General features: G+C 43.3%; 1 protein-coding gene across 4 annotated transcripts in view; it reads right to left on the bottom strand.

The window, feature by feature from the left end:
- Positions 1–12542, bottom strand: part of WIPF1 (WAS/WASL interacting protein family member 1) — a 52482-nt gene that overhangs the window by 11325 nt on the left and 28615 nt on the right. For 3 of the 4 annotated variants that reach the window (XM_074548461.1, XM_074548460.1, XM_074548462.1), the window contains 2 exons: positions 2700–2788; positions 1134–1263 (listed from right to left, as the gene is read on the bottom strand). In XM_074548461.1, coding sequence (XP_074404562.1) covers positions 1134–1263; positions 2700–2750 — 181 coding nt within the window. In that variant the 5' untranslated portion in view covers positions 2751–2788. Of the gene's footprint in view, positions 1–1133; positions 1264–2699; positions 2789–3224; positions 7088–12542 lie in introns of those variants that run through there. The other variant, XM_074548463.1, reaches the window with a different exon arrangement.

Below are 12542 nucleotides of genomic sequence, written 5' to 3'. Positions count from 1 at the left end.
GATAGGGTGTGAACCTCTGGAGAAATGCTGCTACCATGGTTTAGTCTTTCATCATGATTTGTTAATTCATGTAAATAAGATAATAGGCTGCATCATTTTTCTCTTACTGTTTACCCCCTCCTTTAATCCCCTCCAGCTCATAATAGCTAGAACATGTAACTTCACATTCAGAGATAATCTTTAAAAACTGTAGCTGGCTGATTGCAGAACTGTATCTAATTTTTTAAAAATTATTTTTATTTGGTCACACTCCTCTGGGCATTTCCTTCTTTTGTCATCATGTTCCTATCACCATGCCTTTAATTGCATGGCCAAACCTAGACTGAGGTGTATCACATCAGCTAATCAGTCTGTAGAAGTGTCTTTTCTCCTTTGGAAATGAATGCTGTTCCTCTGTCAGCACAGGCCTGTGTTCCTCACTCTTCTCTTGTTTCTGTTCTGCCTTCCCAGTACTTCTGCTACACAGGCTTCCCTAGCCTCCTCTTGGCAGCTGCCAAGGTGTGCTGTGAGACACAGCACAGCAGCACAGCTGGATGGAGACCTTATTTCCATTCAGGTAAGCACTGCCTTGTGCAGTACTGCTGGGCTGTCTAAAAAGATAACAGCCCTGAGTCACTCCAGGAGGGGCAAAACTGCGTGCAGCAGTGACATACAGGTAGAGCTGTGGCTTCTGGCTTGGGTTTTGCTCTAAGTGGTACTGGAGCCAATGGTGTCATGCCAGGCATGCATTTCTTCTTATATTGTTTATGCAAAAGTAGAGTCTGAAATTCCACTTCATTCCTGTCCTCTCCTCAGTCCTTATGGGGTTTTGTATGCCTGATCTGCTGCATGTCCTCAGCAGAACTCCTGGTAGGACTTGCATATTTTTCTGATATAAGCAAACAGGAAAATACATCACTTTTTGAGAATTAGCAAACAAAATAGCATTCACATTTCATAAGCAGTACTTGATTTCTCAGCTGACTGTTCATTCATGATGAATAGAATTTATTTTTATGCATGTCAATTTCTGGCACTTTCTTTTATCTACTCTCATGGCAATTCATCTGATGATATATGAAATAATTTTCTGCTTTCAGATCTGTAGAACCATTCATGCCCACAGAAATTCCAACACGTAGAGTCATACTTACTGTCTAGGATTGGAGCACTTCTGTCATTAGTAACAGTCTTCTTGAGCTTTTTTCCTTTGGTAATATCAGATAATAGAGCATTTCGCCCTGCCTGTTCTGACTTGCTTAGGGATGGCTTTTCAGTATTCGCCTGCAAAATAAAAATTAAAAATGAGGAGGCAAAATAAACCACAACTTCTAGATACAAATTTCTGCTTAAATATGGTAGTTACTTGAGACTTCAGTGGCTGTCTTAACAGCATTGGAGTGGGTAGCGTGCCATGTCTACTTTTGTGAATCATATCAAAGGTAGCTGGCCTTGTTACTGACTTGAAGACTCCAACACTACCGCTATTCTAATGCGCATTATTCATTAGAAACAGTACACTTCTATGTGAATTCACATTTTTGAACTCATGATTTAGAATCTCTCATTTTTACAAGCCAAGGCTTAACTGTGCCATTTTGGAGATGGAACAAGAATAGACTACACACAACTTGATTATACAAGAAAGTGGACGTTCTTGAAAGTTGTGGTGAAATACAATTGCAAGATAAGGCACAGCAAAGATGGACCTTCGTCTACTATTTTAGCTGAGATAGAAATACTTAAAAATGACAATTATCACTTGAATAATATTGCCCTCTTCAAATGGACCAAATAAAACCTTGGGACATATGAGGTTTGTCTCAACGGTTGTCTCTTTTCACTTGGTGTTCTGGTGACACAGTTTTTCAAGAAAGAACAAAAAAAACTTCAAACAATACACTATATGAACATATATATGGCTCTTTCTTCTAGGAAATGGTTCCTGAAACATTTTTTAATTTATCAGATCAGTGTTATGGAGATTTCCTGAAAGGTGGGGAGAGTTGTCATGGAAGGACCAAGTAGAGTCGGTATCTTGCTTGAGGGGGCAAATGAAGGAAAGACTCTTGACTGACAGCTCATTCCATGTAATCAGCTAGGGTTTTGCTCTGAAAATATCTAGGTACTTGAGAATGACATCTCAAGAAGCCTTCCTTCTTGTCAGTGAGGTGACTGACTGTTGGGAGGGCAAGCACAGCACAAGCTCTATCCCAGTTTATGCTAGGCCTGATGTAGTTTCACCCACTACATTGTGCCAGATCCTGAGCTCTGATAGCACAGGCTGGTTGAGGGAGCTGTGCTAGCTAAGAGCTATCCTTACCAAATTTAAACAATAGGATTTATTTTTTTGGGGCTCAAGTCACGGAAGTACGGGAGTAGATCAAGGGAGAAGGTGGGAGTACAGGTTTGGAGAAAGGCAAGACTTCAAGTCCCATTAGACAAGCTGTTGTCTCTCCACCAGATCAGGCACTAGTGTGGGAAGAATAAAAGGATGGAGAGTTGGAGTGGATTGTGACATCCACATGAAGAACTGGAAGGCAGCAGAAGTGATGGTGGTTCTTGCAGGACAAATGATCAACCATAAACAATATGTTGGACAGCTCTTCCCCAAATATCATGGATACCCTCATCCACATCCCATAATCTCTGGACATCCTATTCCAAGTGACAAGCAGCAGCAGAGAACAGTGCATATGTTTACCTACTGTAAAACTTACCAAGGCCAGTGTTGGGGGTGGAGGGGGAGCTGGAGGGGGAGGCACAGGCATGGTGGAAGGATGAGCTCTGTCTTCTCTTGCTAAGAAACCTGCACAGCAAAACACAAACACACGAAGTCCAGAGATTAATACATCTTCATAAATAAATTTCTACTCAGCTAGAGAACATCCTTGCAGCTAACACGTTTATATTCTACATTTCTGAAATCTAAATAATCAGCAAAAAGCACTTTATATATAATTGTATGGAAACCAGACGCATCTTTAAACAAGAGCTCCCTACATGATCCCCACTGCCATACAAACCCATAGATATACATCCAGTTTTCAACACTTACACAATCCATGCATTGCTATGGCAGTGCACAAAATGCAGTAACCAACAATCTTGTTCCCATGGAAGTGCTTCAGGATGGCCCCAAAGCTATACCATCAGCCCTTACTTCAAGAAGGCATCATACTTTAGGATCATACTCAGAGACGTCAACTTATTAAATCCCTTTAGTTGCTAAAAGATTCCTGCACCTCCACTGTTATGGGTAGAGTAGAACAGCAGAGCTCTGGGATGGACTCATGCTTCTTCCTCTCTCCCTGCTTGCTCTGAAGATCCCAAGCTCCATCATCTTCATGTCTAAATGCACCTTCCTCCTCCTCAGAAGCAGCACACACAGACATGTTCTGGAACTCTCCCTGAGGAGGAAGGGAAGCAGTCAGCCTGGCCTCTCAGCTGCAGGCTGCTGCAGACAGAAAAGCCTGGCTGCTAAAGCTCAGCCTTTCACAAGCTTCCCTGCCAGGGACCACACTCCCACTTTTCCCCACCCTAAGCTGAACTTTCAGCCTCAGGCAATCCTAGGAGGGCCACAGCTGAGATATAGAGATTTACTGCAACCAAATTATGGAACAACAACAAAAAAAGCCTGAAGTCCTGTCAAGGACTATATTTTCAAGTCACAAGGGCTTTTTGTGGCATTTTGGCACACAGCTTGCTGGAACTGTGCCTATCAGGGGCTTTGGAGCATTTCTAATAGTGCTATGGCATTTGAGCATGTGCTTTTTTATCTGAGCTTTCACCCACGCTGGCCATTCACCTGAGCCACCTTTAGTAACAGTGATTTATATAATGTTTGCATAAGACAGGTAAACACAGTGGGAACAGGAACAAGGGTAATTCTCCAGACAACCCCAGGCTGATGGCTGAGGTCCCCAGGGCAGTTATTTACATGCATACACAGCTCTTACTTTTTAAAGCAACTTAAATGTTTTAGATAAGACCAAGGGGAAGTGTAATAGCACAGTATCTGTCAAATCACCATCATGCCAGGTACAGTACCTTTTACAGTTAGAATGAACATTATGAAAATGTGCTGAATGAAACAAAATTACATTTGCAGTGAGTCACCACCTACAAAGTCTGTAATGGCATCTGACATGATCCATGATATGTGTGTCAGAAAAAACTGTTTAGAAATACAGATTATTCTCATCAGATGCTCCTCTTCAAAAGAATTAGAATACAGATATAATCCTCCTTCCCTGACATTGCTGAGTTACCTTCCTCAGAAGAAATATTTTCTGAAATAAGACTTTAATGGATTTTATGTAAAATCTTTGTGGAGGAAAGAGTCAGATGCATCACCCACAGCTCTGGCTGACCATCTAGAAAAGTCATGGAGTTCAAAGTGGTGTGAGGCACTAGTGCCAGCAGGTTTTCTTCTCCTATACTGCAGAAACTGTTTCCAGTTACTGCAAAAGAGCCAGCAAAGCAGAGGGGAAGCTGGCGGACAGACAGACCTGCAAAGAAGAAACCGTGAAGCCGAGCCTACACGGTGCTGTGCAAATGCAGGCGTTCACAGTCCCTCTGCAAACAGAGCAGCCTGCTCTCGGCAACCCCCTGCTGCATTACTGAGCACCTTCACCTACCTCAGAGAAACAACAGCTTCATAGTCAGAGGATCCACCTGAATTTAGTTATACTCCCATCTCCCAAATTTGTAGCTTTCAGCTGTTACATAAAAGCTGCACAAAGTCCTATCCTTTTCCAATCAGCATATTCTAAATGCAATACTTGAAATCTGAAACATATTAAAAGCACCAAGACTAATGCTGCTTTGTTCTTCAGCTTCCTGTTTAAAAAAATAGTCAACAGGAAAATTATTTCTTACAGTAGACCACAACCATCCTGTTTCTTAACACAGTCTTTTCACAGCTGCAGCTGTCTCTAGCTTAACTGTGCCATGAGGGTATTTCACCAAGCCCTTAACTACTTCATTGGATTCAAAAGAGAAATTCTTCTCTCTGCACTGCTTTGCTAGGAAGTCAAAGCAGTCCAGATAACGTACCATCAAGTCTCTTTGGCACTCCCTGTGTCACAGGAAAGTTTCTGGAGCAGGCAGAATACAGTTTGGTTTGATATCAGACTTTTAAATGAATCCTTTAAGGCAGCTCAGACCTGAATGCAACAAGCGAGCCAAGTGGTCTGTGAAGCACTTCCTGTAAAACACCATAACTTGTCTACCTCCCTGTCACTTAGAGATGGTTTCCGTCTTGGGCTGCTCTGTTCTACTTTTTTTTTCCCTTTTAACTGGATTGTTTTAGATCAGCTTCTTAAGGAATTGGTGGCATAAAGAGGAAGTAAGGTGATGCTTGAAGCCTGAGTTCTCTAAGGGGAAGCCACTACCCACAGACCCATGCAGCTTCTCCAAAACACTCTCTGCACATATGATTTGCAAGGAGGCAGTGGGGAGAAATGCCCTAGGTGTTCCCTCCTTCTCTGTCCCATCTTACATGTTCCTGTACCCAATCACTGCACACACTAGCTGGTATTTCTGGCACTGAAGGGCTCTCTCAACTGCCATCGAAATTAGGTACACATTGGTGAGCTTGCATTTTGCTGTTATTGAACAAGCCCTATAGCCCTCAGAGACAGGCTGGAAAATGGCATTTTGGAAGCACAGGACAAGATTCTGTAATAAACCAAATTCTGGCAGAACTGGCCTCAAGTTTAACACGAGCATCCTGCAGGGTTGTTTACTCATGGGGCTCTAGAGCACACACTTCCTTTAGGAGCCATCAGAAAAGAGATCACATGGCGTGACTGAGAAACCTGTGTGCCCACACAAAAACATATCATGCATGCACTTACAGAGCCCATGAACACCCTAGATTGTCAAATTTTCGTTTAAAACCAAAGCTGCAATACTGTCTCACTCTTACTTTTGTCACTGACTCTGCTTCTGCTGATGAAAAGGAGATTTTTAGAAATTCAAGCTGAAACTTTCCAAGAAGAAACAGCATCTCTGTCTTTGAATCTCCAACTCATCCTTGGTGTTTGGCTGTTAAATTCTGTACAGTCTATTTCTTTAACTCACTATAAGCCTATACAAAACACAACAATGGTCTGAAGAGATGCAGTGGCCTGGTGGCTTGCTCTCACAGCCCAGGGCAGTGCTGGGAGCAGCTTTGGGAGGGGAGCACCTCCTGGGCTGCAGAACCAAAACAGCTGAGGCAGCACAATGCTGAACTCGAACTCTGCAGCTGCTCTGTTCATCACCAGTTCACAGGATGACTGTTTATCACAGAGCATAGAGATGTCCTGAGAAGTTAAGTGTAACTCTGCCATTAGAGGAAAGCTTTGGTTACTGTCCTACACTTCTAAAATGGACTCACATCATTATTAGCTTTTGGTCAGTGGGAAAGAACTGAATTTAAAAAAAGGCTATTATGTTAAATTGCTAACAACTGATGCTATAAAATACCTGAAATAGTAACCAATCCACCTAAAAATAAATTTTACCCACCAGATCTGTTAACAACCAGGTTTCTTATAATGCTTGGTGCTGCAGGGTTGTTGAAAAGGAGCTGGTTGCAGAAGACCAAGGCTGAAGGTGTATTGGTACTTGAAAACCCAGGACACATGTCCTAACATTTTCTAGGCACCTACAAAATATGTTAGGCATTTCTAGTGTAAATGATCACATCTTTTAAGAAGCTATGAAACAAATGAAACAAAAAGAAGTATGACCTTTATTGTGGGATAGACAGTGTGAACAACCACACTGCAAGTGCTTGGTTTGTATCAGGTCAGACATTTTGAGCTGCTTGAAGGCCCTCCCGCTTAAACATTGAGTCAGAGGCAGACAGACAAACTCACTGTGGTTAATCATTTCCTGCATGATTAATTTCCAAGCAAAAAAAGAGGAAGGAACAAACAACTGTAGAAATGAAACAATGTACAAATTTAAGGGGAAAAAATCTCTGAAGTTGCCAATTAAAATGCTGATTGCTCCCCTATGCAAAAGGGCCCAACTTCCAAATCAGTGTTGACTTGATTCTTTCAAAATCCATTACTTTCTCCTAATGAAAGAAAGGAATTCTTTTTGTCTTAAAATCTGAATTTGAGGAAATTGGGCCACACTACCAAATACTTTAGTAAGGTAGCTCTCAAAACAAAAAGGACAGCTAACTCTAAACACATTACAAAGTAGTTGGAAAATCACTTACAATCAGTTTTATATAGACCACAGTATTTTTCATTAATCATTTTTAACAGAGTACCGAGCTATTAAGCTTCTTTGCTAAAAATAGTTACAAGGATGTAATGAAATTTGAACCCCTTGCTCCCACTTTCCTTGGCAGACCTGAGTGATTGGTAAGCCTACATGTCCCACATTCCACCACCACCATCTCCCAAGGCCAGAGGGGCTGCCTGCACCAAGTGTCAGCCCAGGAGTGTGACAGTGTGAATGAGAACTTCAGAGGATGCTGAAGGTGCCCCTCCCATGCAACACCACACCAGTAAACCCCCCCCCTGAAAAATATCAGGTGTTTTTCTTCTTCTCTTTTTATTAAAGTTTCTAAATATATAGACATCTATAAATAAATATACAGACAGATGAGTTTTAGTCCCTAAAGAGTTCAACAAGGGTACCAAACCAAATTCAGTTGGGCCTGAAGCTACTGGAAGATACTGAAGAATTCCCCTACAGAGTAAGGAAAGAATATTTAGGAGACTCTCTGGCCTCAATCACTTGCACATGGAGGAGTGAAAAGCCTACCTGGCACTCAAGTAACCTGATAAAAGTTTTAATTGAGACACTGGGATTTGCTGTGTAACAGCCTTCTACTCAGCAGGAGAGCCTGGATTTTCATTCTCCTAACTGGGATAAAACTTCTGAAGCTCACCAGCTTCAGGGGACAAAGTGACATCTAAAATGTTACTGTCAGTATTTTTGAGTCCTTTAACACCAGTGATGGTCTTTTAAAATAGTTTTTGGCTGAGAAGAAAATCCTTTTGGTGCAGGGATTACAAGATTTTGTGGCCTGAGACAGGGCATTACAAGGGTGTGAGAATGTAGATTGTCCTATCCTGTCTGGAGGAAGCTGTGGTACCAAAAGTAGGCACTAACTTTTCACCCCTAAAACCACCTGCAGAGATCTGGACAGCCAAAAGAGAGACCAATAGAAGAGAAGTTACTCTGGCTGTCTGAGACCCAGGGAAGTTCTGGGGAGCTGCTGCTGCCAGAGAGAGGAAGCCTACTTTACTGGGGACTTTTGGCAGTTCAAGGAAACTCTCTGCAGTGCCCAAAATGAGTATGACTTTGAGTATGACTTTCCACCACACTGAAAAATGCCACCCTTTACACAAAATGCCAGGGCAGAGGAGGTATAGCAGTCAGTGATGGAGAGCTCCTGCCTAGACCCACTGGAGGGGTGAAGGATGAGAAGCTTTATTCACAGGCACAGGTGGAAGTGGATGAGATCTATGCGGCCCTGAAATAGGATTTGGTCCAAGCTGAACAACACACAGGAGTATGTCCCAATGGGAAGTGCACCTTTTCCAATTCAGCAGTGATTGATGTGGGGGATGCAACACCGTCCTGCTGCAGGCAGAGACCAAAAGGAGAGAAGTGGAAGGCAAGAATGTGAAGGGTCTCTGGCAGAAGCGTATGGGGCAGTTTTTGGGAAAGAAACATGTCAAGCCAGTATCACAGTGAGCATTTTTCCCACCCTACTTAAGCTGCAGAGAGAGGATATGTTTTTTGTTTTGGACATACCTTTACAAGAAATTGTAGAGTTAGTGTAGCTCAGTGATGCCATTGTAAGAGGTATATGAAAGGTGCAGATGTTGGGGAGCTAGTGAGGACCAGTAAAGATAAATAATAACAAGAACAAACAAAAGACACGACTAGGGAGGGGAAAAATGTGAGGATGCTGTCAGGTGCTTTCATGTCTCTGTGCATGTCATCCCCTGTGCTCTGTCAACCCTACAGCATCTCCATCTTCCTCCACACTCCTCATGCTCACTCCCTCCTCCCAGAGCATCCAGCCAAGTGCAGTGATCCTCCAATCAGCATGATCTGCAGCCCACACTGGGTAATTTCCCAGAGACCTAAAACCCCCCAAACACTTTGCATCTACTTCCTACCACCACAGGAATACTGTAACAGAGCAGGTTACTGTGTGTGTCAGTGACTAGTGAGTCAAGAGAGCCCTGAGCCAGCACAGGACCCAGATGTGAGAGCAGTAACAGCCAGATGCACCTATGGTCCACAGCAAGTTGCATCCAGCAAACCTCATCTGTCAAACACAATTGAGACTTTTATGGAGAAAATCCAGTGGTGATGCATCCATAAAAAATTACAGCTAAGAAATAGGCTGCTATGGTGACAGAAAGTTGTTTTAATCCAAGTATTTTAAAAAGATGGTTTTTTTCAGTGAAATACTTTTCAAGATATGCAGAGGATCACAGGCAATGGCTAACTTTGGAGGACTGCCTCTGGTAACCAATATAGTCCTGTTTGGAAAAAACAGCTAAGCTTTTGGTCAGTCTACATGTCTGGATGTAGACTTGAGGAAAAGCTGATTATGTCAGAGCAAACACACTATAGAAGAAAGTATCTGACTCACTGAAAACAGAAATTGCTTACATCCGATCCATACTCTATCATTTCTTTCAGCCAGTGTGCCCAGAGGAGTTGTACAAAAACACTCCTGTCTGTCCAGGCGACAAGGGTCAGGTCACATTCCCCACCATAGTAACCTGGCCCTGGGAACAGGACCTCAGTGCTGCACAGGACACCTGGAGCAAAGCCCCTGCTGCACCAGGCACCTCGGGAGGGAGTTCACTCTTCTTGAAACAGGCACATGTGCATCGTTCCCAAGCAGGAGGCCAGAGGCAAATCCAGCAGAAAAATCTAATTACTGGGCTGTATCCCAGTCTTCAGGAGGACACATGCTCAGACACTGCCACCTCTGCCAGCTCCATCCCATTGCTATCACCAAAAGATGAAGGGCCCTTCCCCCAGCCACTCTGCAGCAAACCCTAGGGCAAAAGGCTTCACCCTCTCTCCCAGACAGAAGTGATGGCTAAGGATGAGCTGTTTGTGAGCTCTCCTTCAGCTCCAGAGCGCAGCTGCCTGCAACACTTCACCATCTACCACCCACCCACCTCTCACCAAGGTGAGTGCTGGAACCAACACACGAGGCTGTTATCCAGGCACTGCCCCAGCACAGCCAAGGAGGATTCTCACAGGCTGGAGGTGACCTTGAAAGGGACACTTGACTCCCAGTGCTCTGGAGAGGCCACAGGGGCAACCTCTCCACACAGGGACAACACACTTGGGGCAAGAAAGGACCTGATGTCTCTCTCCAGCTTATTCCCTCATCTGCTCCTCGTTGTGAACGCTTAAGTGTTCACAAAATAGTGCTCCTAACATATAGCCCAAGAGCTTCTCTGCAATGGGGCTACTTTTTCCAGTGTCTCATCACTGTAGTAGTGCTCACTCAATGTCATGTGGCTGCTCAGCAGTGCACAGCTTTCTCCCCAAAATTGTCTTAAAGTCAAGGAGCTGTTTGTAGTGTGAACAGGCTAGTTCAGAAATTAGCAATTTCTGAGTATTGTCTCCAGATTATTTAGTCCTAAATGAGAATAAAAATAATTGCACTTACAACCAAGACTTTTTCCTCCATCTTATCCTCACAACATGGCATCAGTCATCTCTGAGCAGGCAGGGTCACTCATGGCCTGGCAGTGGCAGGCAGCAAACAGTGAGGGGCAGGGAGGGATGTTTCCCACAAGCCACATCTGGTGACCCAGAAGCAGAAAGGGATGGCCTGCCCTTTGGAATCCCCAGCTTGTTACCATGGGAAAACAGCTTTTGTTGACACGACCATATCCACCTTTTGCCTTTCCACCTATTACTCCACTTCTATTTCTAGGTTGCTACAGCTCTCACCACTTGTTTGCTTTGTGTAACACAACAGCAACCCTGCTCTTTGAATCAAATTGACAGAAACCTGGAGCATTTTTTCCCTTCTATCCACTTTTCTGTAGCATAACAGGCCAAAAGTACCATAAATTAGTCCAAATGGAGGGTTTTTTGGATATTTGAGCTGTTGCAACTTTTAGTACACATAGAAAAAAGTCAAGAAAGTAATCAAATATGGAGAGCAAGTTCTGGGATTTTGCTGGTGGAATTCTGCTGTCCCCCCCACAGGTGTGCTTCAGAGCACAGAGCCCCTTCAGAGCAGCAGTTATAATGAGAGGGGTGAACCTCTGCAAGTCCTGAGGCTGGGATGAAAAGAGCCCATCTGGAGCTGCAGATCACACTGTAGGAGCTATGGGATGCCCCACACCACATCATCTCCATGCCCAGGGCACTAAATGAATAATGATGCGACCTGCACAACACCATTGCTGATGGTGCCTTCATTCATCTTTCTCTAATCAACAGCATGACACGAAGCAGCAGTCAAAAACATTTAACAACAATGGATACTTGCAGAAAAGGATCAAGAACCTCCCACACTACCAGATTGCTTCATTTCTCAGTAGCTATGAGTTTAGAATTCAATTCAGCATTCAGATAGGCTTTTTTAATATAAAGCATTTTTTTCATCACAATCAACTAAGTCTTACTAAACATGCAGTGAATTGTGGCTGTTCTACTAAAGGCAGCATCTATAAAATGATATTAAAATAGTAAGTGCCACTTAAGGGGAAATCTGAGGCACATAAGGGCAAGATGTGGAATGAATTGAAAGCATCGTTTTCCAATCCCTCTTATAAATATTACAATATTCCTATGAGAATGTTGAAAAACTACAGTGCACAGAGATCAGCTCAGATTTCACATCAAAAGCCCAAATAAAAAGCTAAGTGGCCTGGGCAGTCATCAGGGAAAGACCAACTGCACAGGCAAGAGTGCATTGGAGTTTTTACAGCCCAGGTGTTGACATAAATTAGAGTAACTTGAATACCTGCCATTAGAGGAGCAATCAAAGACTGATCTGCCTGGAGTGTGGGAAAAACAAAACAAAAGCCAGCCCCAGATCTGCATATTGTAAGGGAGCCTGCCCCACCATGGACAGTGCAGAGAACCACCACCTCAGAGCCAGGTTACTGTCAATAAAAGCCTCAATTCAATGCAGCAAGACCCATAAATCAGTTTGGTAAGAAACAGGCAACCAGGTCTGGCAGAGATTTTAATTTTTTAAAAAAACTTAATTTTCCATTCTTGAAGTTAATTTTGAATGATTTGAAGCTGCAAAGTGGTGAGAAATCTCCACTGGACAGGGTAGAGATGGAGAGCTTGAATTTATTCTCATTAGAGTTCATGGAAAGGCTCAGGCCAGTTTTCAGAGGCAACTGGATGAGACTCATTGTACCTTCTGACTTTGCTGAAGCATTTGAACTTTTTGAGGTCAGACAGAGATTAGGAAGAGGGCACCCCATGAAGTCCCTTGATGTTCTCTCCCAAGGAAGGATTTGGACTGTAGCTCGGGGTTAGTCATTAAACCAGATCACTTGTGAGGCACCAAAGTAATGAATTTGCAAAGTGTCACA

Source organism: Zonotrichia albicollis, chromosome 10 (assembly GCF_047830755.1).
Source record: "Zonotrichia albicollis isolate bZonAlb1 chromosome 10, bZonAlb1.hap1, whole genome shotgun sequence".
Taxonomy (NCBI): domain Eukaryota; kingdom Metazoa; phylum Chordata; class Aves; order Passeriformes; family Passerellidae; genus Zonotrichia; species Zonotrichia albicollis.
The sequence above is the reverse complement of the archived record's forward strand: the minus strand, read 5'-3'. Positions and strand labels throughout refer to the sequence as shown.